General features: G+C 46.0%; 1 protein-coding gene across 1 annotated transcript in view; it reads left to right on the forward strand.

Annotated features, from left to right (window-relative positions):
• Positions 1-19,332, forward strand: part of BIRC6 (baculoviral IAP repeat containing 6) — a 1,973,616-nt gene that overhangs the window by 1,866,572 nt on the left and 87,712 nt on the right. Inside the window, exons 69-70 of the mRNA XM_085609819.1 lie at positions 9,876-10,093; positions 14,261-14,422. Of these exons, the coding sequence (XP_085465945.1) occupies positions 9,876-10,093; positions 14,261-14,422 (380 nt within the window). The remainder of the gene's footprint in view (positions 1-9,875; positions 10,094-14,260; positions 14,423-19,332) is intronic.

A 19,332-nucleotide genomic window follows, 5' to 3' on the forward strand; every position in this document is an offset into this window, starting at 1 on the left:
TTTTGTCTTCTGACACCCTGTAGATCTGAGTACATTGTATGTATGACCAAATGAAAATGTATGTGAAAGACAGGTAACAAAATTAGATGGGGGACCTTATGTACTAATCACATTATAGCTGAATAATACACCTAGACAGAAGGTTATCTACCTATCCTCAGGACATCTATAAAATGAGATAATGTTACTGGCAAAAGAAGTCACGCTGCAAAGTTGGGCATCATACTCTTCTGGTGATTAACGTTTTGTTTGTCTCCATCAAGCCAGACAAAACTGTTGTGCAACTAATGTCCCCCGAAAATGGATCAAATGTCGCTGTATGTTGTTGTTAAGTTTAGTTATCAAAGGTAGAGGTAGAAAAACTAAGTAAAACTTCCTTGGAGCAGATCCCTCCTCCTGAAACTTGTAGGCACATATTTAGTGTTTTCTGCTGTTAATATTTCCAAATATGGTCTTAAGTTCTTTATTTAGCTTCCATTCATGAGCTGCTTCTTTTGCTTTGCTGATTGCTAACCCGTTCCCTCCCCTTCACCATAGAAAATTAAACATTATCGAATGTGACTCATTGCCCCAACCTCTTAACTTCATTTGAACGGGGGCAGATCTGTGCTTGATCCTACTTTAATCTGTTAAACAATTTATTTGGTCTTTATGAGTCTGGTGAGAACTAATTTACTGTCTGCTGTTAATGGAAAAAAACCCAGAGCCAATCTGATTGAGGCTTCTAGCAACAGATTCCTTACCTTAGAATTATCCTCAGGTATCAGACTGGATCCGGAAATGTTTTGTTGAGCAGTACTTCTATGTGCTGGAAGGTGGCGTCGTTTGGCCCTGCGTAGCGCCGGAAGTGGGGTGCATGGTGCTATATAGGTGCCACCCAAGTGTGCTGAAATCACTTCTTTTCGCGCCAGTCAGCGTAGATCCAGGAAGAGCTATCCCTTAGTCAATCTTTGATCAACTTTTTTCAATGTTTTGTCGAAGTGTTTTGAGGTTTTCTTTTCCTCCTGGTGTGGCTGGAATGTCATCAAAGAAGACTGTTTTCAAGCCCTGCAGTGCCTGTCACCGCTCGATGTCGCTGACAGACCCACACCACGTGTCCCTTTGGCGTCTCAAGCGTGACCATGACCTGCTCTGATTGCCTCACCGTGCACCAAAAGGCCTTGAGGGAGCGATCCCTCAAGGCCCCCGCTACTCGACGTGCGATGGCATGATGTACCAGATCCCAGTTGAGTGGAAGGTCCCAGGAGCGGTTGCAAAGTCTGAGAAGCTCGTCACGCAAAGTCATCGGGCCATACGGTTAAGTCTTGCCACAAGAAGACAAAAAAGTCAAAGTATGCTTTGACTTGACCTCGTTCATTGGACGACAAGACGCGGGAGCATCCTGAAGTCCCAGCCTCGCAGTTGAGCCAGCACCTGGGTCATATCCGCGGCTCACCTCCAGGAGCTAGATTGACCTCCCCCCAATTAAGAGAATTATATGAGGCCCATACCTTCGAGCTCTGCAAGTTCGGGAGGGGCCCCTATTGGATCTGCGCTGTCGTGCCATGTCAACCTTCCCTGGCGCCGGTCCTGAGGCCAATGCTCCCAGCGCTACCTTCCCCATTTACATCCCCGACTCCAACACGGACCCGGATGGATGTCGCCCGACATCTACTCTGGCGCCAACTGGAGCCTTGCTTTCCAGCCAGAGCCTGAAGCCTATTCCTATGGGCTAGGACTCAGGGAGGAATGGCAGGGGTTTATGGATCCTGAAGAATACCATCCATATGATACTAACAAGGACTGGAGTGAGGATTTGGTGAACACCAGTAGACTAGACACTTCTTCAAGTACTTGCATGCTCTCCCCCACCAACGTGGCTATGGAAGAGGGAGCTTCATTCACAATGGTGGTGAGGAGGGCATTTGAGGTCCTGGAACTTAGCTTGCCCACAGTGGCAGTCAAGACTAATGTCTTGACGGAAGTTCTTCAGCCGCGAGTGTCCCCTTCAGAACCGCTTCCCCATATAGCAATGCACTAAGGTCCTGCTTGGGACCTGGTGCAAGTGTAGCACGGGCTCCTGTGAACAGGACAATTGCCCACTGCCACGCCGTGCTCCAGGCGACCCCAAATTCCTCCCAAAACACCAGCACACCGGAGAGCTTGGTGGTCGAGCCTCCACTTTCCATGCAAATACTGGCACGTTTCAAACCACACTATCGGATTGGGAATCCAAGAGGCTTGACAACTTAGGCATGAAAGTTCTGTGGGATACAGTGGCGCAGATACTGCCAACATTCCTGGGTAAGGCCCGGGCCGTCCTCTCCCAGGTGTTGCAGACGGGACGAATGCAGCGAAGTTCAGAACTTAATGTGGGCTTGTAGGAGGCTGGCTTAGTATATGGTGCACACTTATTTAAGTGAAGTACCTTGCACTCATCCAGGCAACCCTTAAGGTGATTTTAGTGGTCTTAGACAACCATAGAAAGCTCTCTAAGTGGTAGCTGTGGAGAGCAGCCTTCAAGCTTAGTCCAGAAGGAGTGTTATCAGCTTGTTTTACCGGAACTAATTATTTAGTGTAGGTTAAATGAAAAATAACCACAGTGTAGTTATAATAATAAATATATTTACTATACACACTCACTAACACATTGGTATGTCTTCTACCCGGAAATATCAACACAATACACACAACACTTCAATTGTAAGCAGGTAAGTAAGCACAAACTCACAGTCGTCTCCTGGGGAGACCAAACCATATACTAAAGAAGTGGAATGCGAACTGCGACTGAAGTTGGGACTTAGACCAGGTGACTCTGAAGAGATGGGGACACAAGGAACCACCCAAAGTACGTACCCAGGAACCCCACAGACACTGTCTGCAGATTAGAAACACAGCCGCGTACTCGATGCAAGTGAAAAACCTGCTAGCTCAGGAGACTGTCTATGCCATTCGGAGGGGAAACATCATTTACCCCGTATGCGAAACACATGCCATTACAACGCGGTCATAACTACGACTGCGTTATTACATCACATGGCATTACAACACAAGCCGTTACGACTTGCTGTAGGGGGCAGAAGGTGTTGGATTTTAAATCCAACACCTTCCCTACTATTACACAGACTGGAGTTGGAATAGTAAATTATACTATTCCAACATCCAGCGCCCCCTACAGCATGTCGTTGTAATGACTTGCGTTGTAATGCTATGCGATGTAACAACGCGGTTGTTGTAATGACCGCGTTCTAAACGCATGCGTTATAACGTGGCCTATTCCACTCGAAGAGGCATGGAAGAGCAAAGACCACAGATGACGGAAGGTGCAGGAATGATGACTGTGACCTTGGTGCTGCAGCTGTGAGGACCAGGCCATGCTGTGGAAGACATTCACAAGCTTGTCTCACACCACTAGTCGAGAACCAAGGGGTTGGTGTCCGGCGGGGGCACTAACAAGCCTTGGCAGCAGCATCAGAGGTGGTAAATGAAAAAGGAGCAACATTGGCACCAGCAAGGTACAAGGCATTCACCAATTTCAGGAGAGTCAGTTCAGGCCCGAGCAAGCAGGGGAGCCCACTGAAGCCAAAGAAGACCTACAAGAGAACCTACAGGTCGAAGGCACGGGAGTTGCAAGAGGACCTTGAGCAGCTCACCAAAGATGCAGGCCCGCGGTGCAGAGGATGCGGTGAGGATGAAGATCTTGGCAGGAAGAGATGCTTGAGGCTGGAGCTTCTTGTAGCCCAAAGATCTCTGGAGTACAGAGCCAACAAGCCTTGACAACAGCAAGTTGACACGGTGCATGGGGTTTCTGTCCCAGCGGTTCCGACAAGAGATACTGGCCCCAAGCTTGCTGAGGAGGACAGTTCAGGCTTCGAGGGAGTTGTAGAACCACCATCTGTGTTGCTGAGCCTTTCAGAGTCCATGGGACGTCAGAAGCAGCAGACCGGTCAACTTCATTCTGCAGCCTGCAGATGCAGGGGAGTGACTCCTTCACTCCAAGGGAGATTCCTTTGGGTGTCTTTGATTTCCACAGGCCTGGAGAGGAACCTTGATGAAGCACAGGCACAGAGGATGAAGAAGACTTGCAGAACAGAGAGACCAGGAGCAGCAGGAGTCTTTCTTGGTGCAGTCTCGGTTCAAGACGAAGTCCAGTGAAGTCCAAGTTGCCCAGATGGTCGAAGCCGAAGTGGTTTCAGGTTTGAAATTGTCCCACAATGAATCTGAAGAACCACCCACAGGCAAGCCCTTAAATACCCTTGGGAAAGGGTTAGAACGATTCAAGGGCGTCTCCCAGAGGAGGGCCTGGACAGAGGCGAGGATGCTCCCATGTCCTTTGTCCAGTTTTGCACCAGAGCGGGATCCAAGGACTCCCTGAACTGGCTCAAGCTGGAGAATGCAAAGAGGGACCCTTCAAAGCAGTCTGGTGGTGCTGGCAAGCGCCCTTACCCCAGCCCAATACAATAAATCCTGTCTGGCAGGTGGTCACTCCTCTCTGTGACAGGAAACCTATTGTTCTACCTTCCCCAGCTCAGCTCAGAAGCAGGAGGGCAGAATTGTGTTTTGGGTCGGCAGCAGCACTAGCTTGTTGGCAGACCCTGGAAGGCTGTTACCCGGAGTACTGGGGGCTTCCCGGCAGAGACCACCAGTGCATGGAATCATACCGCCTAAACCGGAAAATGGTGTTGGGGTATGGTTCCAACATTTTTTGATACCAAACGTGCCCAGGTTCGGCACAGCCAAAATATAGTTAACCTTTGCGTAATGACACATGGCCACTATATGTATGAAAATGGCTGACTGCACTTAAAAAGCCTGGAGAATCGACTCTGGGGTTTGTAGTGGGTGCCTGCCTTAGGGGTGACTTATAGCTTTTAAGTACAGTGACCGCAGATATAAGTAAACTTATATCTGTTGTAAGTGGTGCTAGCACCAACTCAAACAGGCTGTAATGGCAGCCCTGTAGTCACAGTTTGAGTGGTCTCTCATGGGTGGCATAACACATGCTGCAACCAATGGGAGACCCACTGTGTACCTTTCCCCTGGGTATCGTAGTACCATATGATAGGGACTTATATGGGTACACCAGTAGCCAATTGGGAAGGTACCAAAGTGACTGGGGTCTCGGTTAGCTTGATCACAGTCAGACTGGTCCTAAAACACAATAACACCAGCAAAAAGTGGGGGTAACCGTGAAAGCAGATCCTACTTTCCTAAAGGGTTGAACACCACTGACTTACTTGCAAGAGGGGTTTTGACGACAGTGGCCCTACAGCACCACGCCTAGTTGAGGACTTGTGGCTTTTCTGGGGCTGTCCAAACATCACTTATGGACGTGCTCTTTGATGGCTCCCATCTCTTCGTAGAGGAGGCGAATTCTGCGCTGGAGCTCTTTAAGGACAGCAAGGTGATGGCCAGGTCCTTGGGTCTTTCCATCGCCTCTCGTCACCCCCAATTTGCCTTTCACTCCTTTTGTGGCCACTGAAGGGGCTTCCAGCTGCGTCTTCACCCGCCCAGCCACTGTAGCATGCAAACTTCCCAGCGTCTGCGTGGCTCGGACGCAGTACCCACAGACCTCGTATGTCAGGAGGTTGGGCCTGTCCCTTACTCTCAGTGTGGGGCATAATCCGACATCATGTCCTCCACTTGCAGTGTATAATATCGGATGAGTAGGTTTTGCCGATCGTCTGAAGGGGCTGCCCCCTCTCCTTTAAGACTACTGTAGGAGGCTGGCTCTGTATATGATGTACACCTATTGGTGACATACCCTGCACTAAGTATTGGCAACCCTTAGTTATAGTGTTAGAGGTCCCTGATCATCAAAGCTTATCCAGCAGGGTGTAAAGTGGGTGCAATTACCACACAAGTCAGTCAGTAAGAGTCACACAGAAAAGGACCACACCAGTGTTAGAAAAATAGATACTATTTATTACTACACCAGTTGCTAAACTACTTTGGTAGGTTTCCTACGCAGAGATATGCTTACACACCAAATACATCAGCAAAACAGATAAGTAACCACATAAAACCACATGGGCCCCTATGGGGGTCCAAACAATATACTAAGTAAGTGGGATGCGAAAGGGGTAACTAAGACTATCACCCAAGGATCTGTTGGCCAGAGGAAGCATGGAACCACCAAAGGTAAGTAGCTAGGAGTTTCTAGGTGCCCAGGTGCAGAGGTGATACCCTGGGTCAGTATCTATGGAATAACATGGGGACGTTGTGGTTAGGATTTTCAGGATTCAGGACCTTTCCCAGAGGACCCTGAGGAAACCCTTTGGAACAAGAGAAGTTGGAAAACCGCCCCACCCATGGAGACCCAGAGAAGCAAGATACCTACATCAGTGAGCCCGGGTGCATAGGTGTGAAGTGATGTTGGAATTGCCCGTTGAAGTCAGTGGGGATCTTCGGATGTCCAGCTGCTACGGTGACCCATGGACTGGGTCAGTGGAACCTAGGCATGGATTCCAGATGAGGAACACCTAAGGAGAGGGGAGGCAGACTCCAAGTCACCGGAGGTGTGCCGGAGCACAGTGCTCACACTTCTCATGGGTACTTCACGGAAGGAGGGAGTTCTTGAGGTTGCAGCTGTGGAGACCAGGCGAGTATGTAGGAGTACAGGATCCGTCCATGAGCTGTCTGATGACGGTCAATGAATTGCAGGAGGGTCAGTGGCCAGCAGAATCACCAACAAGCCCTTGGAAATATAGAAGACGCGTTGCAGAAAGAGTTGCAAAGAGGAGTACCAGCAAGGTCCAGTGAACTCATCCACCACAGGTAAGTTAGGGCCGGCCCTCAGCAAGCAGGAGAGCCAGCAGGACTGGGTGAAAGACTCCAGAGGGACCCTCTGACAGCCGACACAGGGAGGCCTCAGCTACAACACTAAGCTGGAGGCCCATGTCGCAGGAGATGCAGTGAGGATTTTGATTTTGCAGCAGGGTGATGCTTGAGGCTGGGGCTTCTTGAAGCTCGAAGATCTTCGGACTGGAGTGTCAACAAGCCTTAGCAATGGCTGACAAAGTACACAGGGGCCCAATTCCAGCAGCTTCACGAGGGATAGCAGTTTTCCAAATTGCATAGAAGACAGGTCCAGCCTCTGGAGAACTACCAAACCACCACTTGTGTTGCAGAGCCTTGAGGAGTACTTGGGACAGCAGGATCTACAGACCGGTTGTCGAAGTTTAGGTGCCTGCGGCTGCAGGGGAGTGACTTCTTCACTCCAAGGTACATTTATTATAGCTGTCTTTATTGTACACATAGTCCTTGTGACTCTGGAGGATGCACAGCCATGGATGTTGCAGAATGGTGGCATAACAGGAAGACAAAGCTGCATTAGGAGCCCTCCTACCAGAAGCAGTCTTGTCTTGAGTCCGACCCAGCCCAACAGCAGAGTCCAGTGTACGGCAGCAGAAGAGTCTTGTGGAGGATCCTGAAGACGATTCTTACAGCAAAATCGTTGGTCCAGAAGAATCTAGGGTCCCACCCTCAGGGGAGCCCTTAAGTAACCCAGAAAGGGGGTTGGACAGCTTCTGCAGTGACCTACCTATTGGGGGGGGGGGGGGGCTGGGGGACTGGGTCGCTACTCTGGTGGACTGACTGACCAGTCAGATGCTCCCAGGGGCCTCTGCTTATCTTGCTTTCAAGATGGTGTGATTTTTGTGTGATCTCAAGCCAGAGCTGGAGCCAATGACTCCTTCACTGGAGTATACCGGCTTATGGAAGGAGGGAGCCAAATATGCCCTTCAGAGCAGTCTGGTGACTCTCGGAAGCACCCCCACCCTAGCCCAGAGACACTCGAATCTAAAGGAGAGGTGGTTATACCTCTCTTCTACAGGAGACAGAACAGTGTCTGGGGTCAGCAGCAGCACTGGTTTTCATGCTGACCCTGCAAGGTTACACAGGTAGACATGGGGGGGGTTCTCTCCCAGTACATAGCATCATGCAACTAACACTGGAATTAGTGTAGTTTAATGATTCCAACATGTTTGATACCATACATGACCAGGTTCGGTGTAGCTATTATGTAGTTGGGCATTTCAGGTTTGCTAGCGTCCTCTACATAACTAAAAATGTTGTCCCCATGCACACAAAGCCCAGAGAATGGAGTCCAGGCTTTGTAGGGGTGCCTCTGCTCATGCAGGTGCACCCTCATAATTACCAGACACCCTGCCCTTGGGCTGCGGGGTCTACCTTAGGGGTGACTTATAGGTTTTAAGTGCAGTACGCATCAACCTGTTGGAGCTTCAGGCGATCCAGCTGGCATTGAAAGCCTTTCTACCCTCCATCAAGGGAAGGCTAATGCAGGTGTTCACGGACAACACCACTGTTTTGTGGTACTGGAACAAACAGTGTTGGTTGGGTTGTAGGCCCTTTGCCAAGAGGCCCTGCATCTCTGGACATGGCGGGAACAGCAGGGCATATCCCTGGTGGTTCAACATCTGGCGGGCTCTTTGAACACCATAGTAGACTAACTCAGCTGAATCTGTCAAGCCTCCGCCTTCTTGCATGCAGATTGAGCGGCAGCAGTTGACAGCTTTTGACCATCTTCACTAAGACTCTAATGGTATCTTGGCAGCCAGGCATCCCTCATCCACATGGTTTACGCCTGCCGTTGGGGGAAATTTGTGGCATGGGTTACAGAAAGACAGATTGATACCCTTTCTTCTCCTTTTTCTCAGGCTCTCCTTTCCATCCTTTCCTGTGCCCAGTAGAACTCTGCTGTGGGCACTCTTATGGGCTATCTCTCTGCTATTTCAGCTTTTCTACAGTTGCCTGACCAGCCATCCCTCTTCAAATCCCCTTTTTACATAGGTTTCGGAAAGGTTTACAACACTTAATCCCACCTTCTCCTTTCATTATCCCCCAATGGGACCTCAGTCTTGTCTTCACTTTCCTCATGTGCAGCGCCTTTGAGACCCTTCACCCAGGCTCCTTACTATCAAGACAGCCTCTCTCGTGGCTAAAACATCTGCCTGGAGGCTCGGTGAGTTTCAGGCATTATCATCCAAGCCTCCTTATTTGAACATCTACCCTTACAAGCTGGTGTTTCGTATGAGAGCTTCCTTTCTCCAGAAACTCTTTATTTTTTATTGGCTGCAATCTATGCATTGGTCCTTTAATCCAACTTCTGTATACAAATTGATACTTTTCACTTTGATTCTTTTTGTTGAAGATGTGATGCTCTGAGTGGCATGTTGCTGATAATATTTTAATTTTATGATAATGTAGTAAACAAAGATCATTTATCGAGTACCTTACAAAATGTATCACTCGGGTCAGGCTTGTACTCAGTTCTTGACTTCTACCACTCTATCAATCTCCAATATGTACTGAGTGACCAAGAGTTCAGGCTGTTTCGGGTTTAACCCACTGAAGCGGCAGGGTGGGACCCCAGTACATTGATTTATATTGGGTCACAGTCAGTGGGCTGTGACATAATATTTATACAATATAAAGAAGAGTTTGTAATACTTGCCTAGTGCATGCTGGTAGTATTTAAAATGGTAATTCTTAAGAGCTGGACTCAAATAGTGGAAAGATCACAGTTAAGGAATCCCCAAAAATGGCCTTCAGGAGCTATGGAAAAATGAGATTTGGCCATGTCTGAGGTATGATCTGTAATCCCCCTGAACTGTTAGTATCTTAATTACCCATAAGGGTTTGAGTTTTATTAATAATTCGTCAGTTAATGAATTGCTGTTTTTTTAATTTAATGTCCGCAGATTGGGTAGGAAGGAGAAAAATATTTAAAAATATAAGTGGCTTTGCAGGGAAAAGGTAGAAGATATTTCCTGTATTTTTGACAAACGCCTGAATGTATTGATTGCTGATGGAAGCTGATTACCTCTATGTACTCCTAACAGTGTTGCCTCAATTTGATTTTCCCTCCTGTGTAGATACTTTTGAAATGGTTTCTGAAGATGACGATGGGAAATTGGCTTTTAAAATAAATTACCACTACATGTCTCAGGTGAAAAATGCAAGTGATGCAAACAGTGCTGCCAGAGCCAGGCGGCTAGCCCAAGAAGCCGTAACACTTTCCACATCACTACCCTTGTCATCTTCCTCCAGTGTGTTTGTGCGTTGTGATGAAGAGCGACTTGACATCATGAAGGTAAGGAAAAAGCACAATGTTCAGATGAACCATCTGCTCGACTTAGAGACAAAAAGAAAACTTTTTAGTTAGTGCAGGCTATGTTTTCTACAATGCTGTACCAGCCAGTTTATTGGGTTTTTTCAACCGAACAAGGTAGCCCAGTTATGTGGAAGTGTTGTGTTCCCATTTTCAGAAGCTTTTAGATACTAGTTGTTATGTAACTCTTAACTGTTATGTTACTGCTAACTGTGACCATTCTATAGAGGGTTGCAGATACTAGTTGTTATGTAACTCTTAACTGTTATGTTACTGCTAACTGTGACCATTCTATAGAGGGTTGCAGATACTAGTTGTTATGTAACTCTTAACTGTTATGTTACTGCTAACTGTGACCATTCTATAGAGGGTTGCAAGTTGCTAACAGTTATGTGTTTGTAGTAATTCCTAATCTTTGAGTTTTCCCTAGGTATCAGTTTATATTTGGAAGGTTTTTCACCAATGTTCCTAGCCCACACTAGTTGCTGCTTAGGAGGCTGTGACTGATGTCACAATCATAGGAAATTACATTAATGTGGCACCTGTCCTGCTGTCATCAGTTAATTTTTTTTTCTGTGCACCACACGAGACTTAATATGGACCTTCTGTAATTTTCCTTTTTTATTTTTTTGCATATTTCACACAAGGCAGTGCCTGGATTTTTCCAGTCAGACTCATGTTGTCTCTGATATCTTCTTTGATTATACCGAGGAGATCCTGTAAAATGTCCAAAGTCTAGGAAGGAGCTTCATGCAGTTTATGGTGTCCAGACCATGGCACACAGGCCTGTGATATGTCTGCCAAGATGCAAGCCAAACCCTCATGGAGGTAGCTAACTTGTTTTTGGCATTACACCAACAAGAAACTTTTGACCATGCTAAGAAGAGCTCTCAACCTTCACCCTGAGTTAAAAAAACATAGTAATCACAGACATTTCTTTTCCTATTTGCATTAGAAATCAGACTCTGATCATTTAGGGTGGTGCACTCCTGGAAAACCCATGGAAGTACTTTGTTTTGCCTTAGCACCCATTCTGGCCCTTAAAATTCTTAAAGTAAAGTAAGTGGTTAGATTACCTCTCACAGCATATAGCATGTTGCATGCCGAAGCCTTCTGTGATGTCATCCTTCAAAATTAATAAATTTCCCTGACCTCTGACACACCCATTGGAACGGCAACAGTCATAAATGCACCGCACATGATCACAGAGGATTCACCATGAGTCTTGATCCTGTCGGTTCTTCAACTTAGGTGGCTTAAGATAAAATAACTGTGATGTTCTGATTTCTTCACCAGCTGTCACCTGGATGGTGCTATGCAAGGACTATGGTTCCAGGTTTAGTTTAGTCAGTTTCTCGATGCTCTCCTATAACTGCATTTTTCTGAAAACACCTATACTCCCTGCACTAGAGCTGGATTGGTTGGAGCCTCCTGATCATGTCTTGGGCTCTGCTTCAGCGCCAATGCCAAATTCCACTTCATCACCAAAATCCATTCCTTTGAGATCGACTCCACCAGCACCAGAGGAGGACACAGTGTCAATAGTCCTGTCCAACTCTGAGCCAAACTCTTCTCGCCCTCGACCAAGGACCTTATACTCTAGTATTGCTCCTTTCAGGAACACCTGCCAGTTGGTGCAACATCCATGCAAGATGCAGACCCCTTAAATAAAACCAAAAGCAAAACTATTCTAGGCGCTGCATTTCCAAGCTAAAGGCTCTGTCTCCCTGCTTTGGAACATGATCATCCGAGCAGCAAACAAGCAAGACAGTTTTCACTTGTAATGAGTCAGCACTCTTAAGATGTTGCAAGTTGGAAGTAACACAATTCAGGGCTTGTATACTGGAACTAAACCTTGTGATTGAGGTGCTCCTTAAGCCCTGTAATTCCAAAAGATTAATCACCTGGGTACCCTCTGTTCAGAATGTTAGGAGTCTTCTCATCCTCAAGAGATGTGTTAAGGTATGTGAAGTCTCACTAGAGAGATCATCTTCATCTAAAATAACTAATAAAATCTGTCTCAACCAATTTCTCTGTCTCCTACTCTACTGCTGTTTCAACAAGGATCAAGAGTCCACTTTAGAGGGAATGGGACGGTTGAATCTGGCCTTGCTTATCTGATAGAGACTTCCAACTGCAGATTCTGTACTTTAAAATATTCCTCATGCGTCAGACTGGATCCGTAAAGTGTTTCCTTTGCGCTCAGGTAGGTGACATAGTTTGGCTCCATGTGGCGGCAGCATAGTCTGCACTGGAAGTGACGTGTGCAGTGCCTATATAGGCGCCACTCCAGTGTGCTGAACTCAGTTACTTCTTTTCCATGCCATCAGCGCGAATCCGGATCGAACTCTCCCCATCACAAATCACACAAGCCCCGGATAATGAGATATTCGGGGCCTCTAAAAGGCTCAGCGAGGAAAGCCACATGGTCCCTCCCCAAAATACAGAGTTCAGTCGATCTCTCCCCTCAGCCCAACCAGGGCACTGGCCCACCCCGTGGCGAATAACTTTTCAAAAGGGGGGAACCCCGCAAAAACATTTTGTGAGCCCTGCGGATCTCAGTAACAATTTAGAAAAAAAACAGTTTTGGGCCACGCAGGTCCCTCTGAGACCACCCCCATCAGGCCTAGGGTGGCAGGGTGTCCCTACCCTGTTCCTCTATATATTTATACTGTTGTTTCTCAGGATGGGACTGATTCCCTGAGTGCTAAAATGGCTGCCTCCACTTCTTTGCAGATGTGGTGGTAGCTAATCAGATGTTGAGATCTGTCAGCTCTGTGGCATTAAATATAAATTTTTTTCGAACCTCAAAAACTAGCGAAAGGATTTGCACCAAATAACAGAAAGCTTGCTTTTCCTATGTAAAATCGCATGGGTAAAACTTGTTTTGGGTCCCCTTCTTTTTCCTCTGCCTCTGCTTGACAGATCAAACCAAACCTTTCTAGGAAGGAGCTGAGGGGGATGAGCTTCTTTTGGGGGTAAATTTAACTAGAATTACCCAGTGGTGACTGCTGTGATAGATAGATATAGATAGATTGATAGATATTCAGTGATGCCATTTAACACATCATTATTATTGAAATATGTGAAGATATAAGCAGTGCATGGAGGAGGTGCAAGTTATAGTTAGCTCAGTGAACTATATCTGGTGAATTTCATTGTTTTGGGGGTTTTTAAACATTTGTTCTTATCTTATTTAATCACCTAACTATAACGTCACTTTAACTTTTGTTTTTTCACTGAAATATTATATATATCACACAACCTAATTTGAACATACTGTTATTTTGTAGCCAATTTCCTTTCTCAAGCTCTTGGTATTTGGTATTGTGCCACCAAGTACATCACATGTCAGTATGCCACCTAACCTGCACAGTTTAAAGGTGTACAGAATCCGATAAATGATTGTGTTCTAAGCAAGCAGAGCATATCCTTTCAGGACCCTGCTACTCCCCAACTAGGTAGTCCCCTATAAAATCCTGTTCTAATAACAGGAATAGCTCTGGCATTAGGAAAAATGGCTACCTTCAATAAATATTGTCCACACTGCAAAGTGAGAAGCACAGACGTGTCTTACTTACCAATAGCCCCAACATTAACATGCATCCTTACCTCATGTCCTTACTCGAAATATAATAGTAAATCTGTTGCTTCTAAGACATTTATTTACTTCAACTTCACCGTTGCATCAGCATACCCATTTAGTTAAATAGTACAAATACCACCATTATGCAGAACTAGTCAATTTGTGCACCAAATGGGCATGCATATGCAGTACTTATAAACCTTGGGAGACAATCGCTGAGAATCATTAAACACTGACAGATGTCTACGTATTTCACCTTCACTTGTATTTGAACATAAGTAAGGACAGTCAAATAAAAAAAATTAGTGGGCAGATCACCGTTTGAGTCACAACGTGACCTATTAATTCCTTAATCTTGACATTGTCAACAAGAGCACCAATGATTGGTCATTCATAACATCTAGTAGGTTGGATTGAGAATTTCCTTATTGGTGTGTGCTGTTTAAATGGTCATTATTGCATCATCACTATTTACCGTGGTTTTTAATAGAGTTGGTAAATCAAGTAGTAATCAAATGGTCATATTTTTTTATTTCCTGGATAACATTTTTATTCTTTGTTAGGTCTTGATAACTGGCCCCGCTGACACCCCTTATGCAAATGGATGCTTTGAATTTGATGTTTATTTTCCTCAAGACTATCCCAATTCCCCTCCTCTAGTGAATTTGGAGACGACTGGTGGACACAGTGTGCGGTTCAATCCAAACCTTTATAATGATGGCAAGGTAAATGTGCGCCAATTTCTAATTATTTTTGTAGTAGGTGTAGGAACTGGCATAGATTTTTTTTGTTCTTGATTATTACGTTTTTTTAATTTTACTAAATGTTTCCCAGAAATTCCATAGGAATTCTGGAATATAAATTACTTATTGAAGTCCTGATTTTATGGTGAAAAGCAAACATTGCACTTTTTGCAAAAAAACGTTGTCCTAAAATGTTAATGAAGTAAATTGATTTAACTGTTTCTGAAAGGTACATCTAACTGCATATTCCTCAGCTTTTGAATTCCCCTAGGCACCAAATTGGACCCTATTTTGTTTCTGCTGTAGCTCCTGCATGCCGATAGGTGATGCCCTCCAACTCTGGAGCAACTTCGCCCCGTCTCTGGAAATTATGACTCTGGATCATATATAGATGTGCCACCCCTGCGTGCTAACGTCAGTTCCTTTTTTACTGCACCCTTAAACGCGGATCTAGCACTCTGCTCTTGAACTTTTCATCTGATAGAGACATCATGCTGCAGATTCCTTTCTTTTGAATCTTCTTCAGGCGCAAGCATAGATCTGGAAAACTTAACCAAAATCTTTTATATGAACATTTGTTTTCTTCCTAGATGATGGATTTTCTCTATGCTTTTAACAGAGCTGTCTGGGCCATTGTTGGTTTATAGGTGTGATTCAGCGACACGGTTGGCTGTTCTGGGTTAATAGGTTAGAACATGCTGTTCGGATTTGAATATATAACCTTTGTAGTTGAAGACAAAGTCTTATTGACATGGGTGATATCTTCCCCATGTGTTTTTTGCCTTATATTTGTTACTGTGGTTCTTTCCACACTTATTGTGAAGAGATCTTAAAACAGTCTTGTCTTTCTGACATGGGTATGTTATTCCCATGGTTTAAGAGTCTTGCAACTCTATTTACCTATGACCCCTTCTAGGGTACTCTATAGGGTCGGGTGCGTATCTGTACACCTGCATTATTGTACATTTCCGGTCCACTCTCTCACTCTTATTTTGGGCCAGGTTGCTCTTAGTTAGAGACTTTCCATGTTTATTGTTTGCAGACCCTCCCCCGGAGTTTTATGGCTTTGTCATTTGATTCTAAAGTAAGGAATCTGGGTCTAGATGTCTCTTATCAGATGAGCAAGTTACTTACCTTTGGTAACGCGTTATCTGGTACAGACAGGATCTAGCCGCAGATTCCTTAACGATCCCTCAACCACCATCCTATCCTTTTGGGTCTCAGTTTTTTGGGTATTTACAAAAAAAAAAGAGGTGAGGAATAACCCAGTATTTATTGCATATATCGTTCTCTTTCGTCTTGAGGTTGTTTTTAGAATATTCATATACTGAATTATGGTTATAACTTTAATAGTTATTTGACACTTTGGTGTCTTTTGTTTGTTTTTGGCACACTGTTCAATTCACAGCTTCTGTAGATGGCTCCGCGTTTCGAGTGCGGAAAATGGTCACGGAAGAAACTGACGTCATCGTGTTGGCAAGGGAATTATATGGACTCCTTCCATGTCGCATCCGGTGGACAACGTCTGTGCAGAGTTGTGCGATGCCATCTGCCGGCGCAGGAATGTGCTTTGGGGAAAAAGTTTCCAGATCCAGTCTCACACCTGGGGAAGATTCTAAAGTAAGTAATCAGCATCTAGATCCTGTCTCTACCAGACAATGCATTACCAAAGGTAAGTAACTTGCTAGTCAATGTTCACCGAATTCCTCTTTCTTCCTCTGATACAATGGTGTCCTAAGGAAACTGTCCTTGCCAAAGACTGCAGTCTTCAAACCATGCTGTCTTCTTGAGGAAGCAGATGTCGATCCCAGATCCACTCAATGACTGCTTTTGATGCATAGGTTCCAAGAATTATTCAAAATCCTGTGCCAATGCTTACTGATGCCCCCAAAGGTTATGAGGAAGAGCAAAGCTGTACGTTGCCAAACAAGACGCAGCGTTGATCACCTTTAAAATCTGGGGCAAAGACTTGGTCCTTTCATCCCACATATTGCTAGGTGACATAGGCCTGTGCTCAGAGATCCGGACTTTCTAACTAAGTACCCTACACAGGAGCCTCTGTGTACAGGCCTCAATTAGTAAGATCAATCATACTTTATTCCCAACAACTCCTCTAGGGAATCAAAAAGGAGTGATGCTTTTGGTAAAAGAATGAGCTGATAGAGACTTCTAACAGTAGATTCCTCACGTTTTGAATATACCCCAGACATCACACTGGATCCATGTACTTTTTCAGCAGTACCTTTCTACACAGGTAGGTGGCTTCGTGAAGCTCCACGTTGGCTCCACTCCGGAAATGACCTGAGGAACCTATATAGACGCCACTCCCGTGTGCTCATGTCAGTTCCTTTCTTTCCACATGACCAGACATTGGTCTGGAGCTACCTCTTATCTCTTTGAGACTTGAGACATCCTTATTTCAAATTGTCCAGTGTGCAAGGGAAATTTCACGTCCCAAGACAACAGGATTCAAACCCTGTAAGGACAGTTGCAAACAAATGTCTGTGATAGAGCCTCATCAAGTTTGCCTGTGGTGCCTGGGTTCAAGTCACATTGGTAAGACCTGCAGTGGCTACACCTCGATTAATCCAAAAGCCATATCGGAATGCGAGGTGAAACTGTTGCCTAGCATCTTAAGACTTGGCGTCTTAACTGGTCCAAGTTCAGGGGTCATCTCTGTCCCGAGGCTGCTGGTTGTTGCATTCCAAATCTTTGGGTAAGTCAAGGGAAAAAAACAAGCGAATTGTTAGCGTTACTCATCCGTGTTCCCCCACTCTCATTCTCCCGAGAAGGCGCAAGGCATCATTTCCCAAGGTCGGTCGACGTTGGATCCCACAACTTGCTTCTCCAGACTCCAAACTATGGTTTTCCGTGACCGCCTGCAACACTGAGGCAGATCAAAGAGATCTGCGAGGCCATGCTCCTATCTCTTAAGATAATTTTTGACTCCCTCTGGCATGGCTGCAGTCCCATGGAAGCCCAAGGTTATCCATCTGGGATTCTGCTGGGGGGGGGGGTCCGTCCCCTTCATGCCAATGGGACCCTCAGAACCTGTCATCATGCATTCCTCAGCACCCATACCAACTCTGCCTCCTGCTAAATGACCCGTACCCGTTTCCAGAACATCAACGCCAATGCTGACTCCAGAAGAGGTGCACCCATTGTTTTCTCAGATTCAGAGTCAGCTACAATACTGCCTTGACCAAGGCAGTGCTCAGTTTCTAATGAACCACAACCTCCTGCCTTGGAACTGCTTTGCCCCCCCCCCCCCTCCCCCCCTCCTCCACAAGGCAGGACCCACATGCTGCATTCCCTGTTCAGAACCGATTTGGATAATGATTGTGCTGCTGATGAATTTTGCCAACCCTTCCATGACAAGAACTGGTATGATGAACTCCTGGATGCCAGTGGCATTGTTACTTCTCCTAACTGCGTCCTAACCTCCGGGCCCTACCACCGAGGAAAGTGCTTCCTTTAGTCATGCGGAGAGTGGCCGAATATCCGGACTATATCTCCAAACTAAGGAATTCAAATCTGCTGTTCTGTTGGAAGGTCTGCAGCCAAGGCAGAGCAATACTGAACCACTGCTTCATTTCAATGAGGCATTGTCCGACATCCTTTCTAGGGCCTAGGCAAAACCTTGTTTTTCCCACCCAGTAAATTGCCAAATTGCGAGGGGCCATGCCCACGTGACTCCGTTTTTCTGTCTCAGCACCCATCTCCCGAACGTTTAGTGGTGCAAGCTTCCACTAGTTGGACAACCCCCAACATTTTTCCCAGTACTTCCCCGATAATGAGTCCAAGAGAATTGAGACCTTTGGGTAGAGAATATTTTCCTCTCCAAGTTTGCCCCTTCGATCTGTTAATGCCAGCTGCCTGCTGGGCCAATACTCCCAATCCATCTGGGATTCAGGTAGTCCGATTTTCCCAGGTATAAAGGGAGACTTTTCCTCCAACCCTCACCCAGGCTATTCAGGATGACCATGACTTTGCCTGATTTATGATTCATTGTGGACTGGACACCACAGATTCCATTGAGTGAGGAATTGACACTAGTGTCACCATCTGTCACCATGCCTGGGTGTGGTTGACAGGCTTTTCCGGTGATGTTCAGTCATCCCTTATGGACATGCCCCTTGATGGAACTGGTCTTTTGGGGAACAAGGCAAAACCGTTCTAGAGATCTTCAAAGAGTAGGGCAACCGCACGCTTCCTGAGATTCTCTGCCTTCCCACTTAGCCGCATCCGTATTACTGTTCACTTTGTGGTTTTGACAGAGATGCCATTTATCAACAGCGATTACAACCTCAGCAAGGTGTCCAGCAGTTTTTTGGCCAAGGCTGTTGCAAGCACTGAACCTGCGGCCAGGGACAGCTGCCAGTCCATCTACCGTACCCCAGCAGCCGCACCTGCCAAACTCTCTACCGCGCCCTTGATAAAGCACAATCACCTGGTTGGAGGCAGGATCTAACTGTTCTCACCGGGTTGGCAAGCCATAACTTTGGACAGGTATGTCCTGAAAATTGAACAAAAGGGAAATGATTTGCCCTTCATAACCTTCCTGCCACACATCCACGTCCCCAGAATGACTGACGGAAGACCGTCTGTCTCTTACAGCAGGGTATGCAAGCCAGTTTGGCTAAAGGGGCTATCGAGAGGGTAACTGCACCAGAAGTAGGCCATGGTTGTTATTCCCACTACTTTCTGGTGCCAAAGAAGTACGAAGGACTTCATCCTATTTTAGACCTGCAGCTTCTCAATGCTTTCCACTGGCAGGAATAATTCAAGACGCTTACTCTGGCTTAGGTCTTGTGTGCCCTCAGTCCTTGATACTGGATGGTGCCGTTGGATCTGCAGAATGCCCATGTCCTGCAGGGTCCTTGGCACTACCG

The sequence above is a fragment of the Triturus cristatus genome, chromosome 6 (genome assembly GCF_964204655.1).
Source record: "Triturus cristatus chromosome 6, aTriCri1.1, whole genome shotgun sequence".
NCBI classification, from domain to species: Eukaryota; Metazoa; Chordata; class Amphibia; order Caudata; family Salamandridae; genus Triturus; species Triturus cristatus.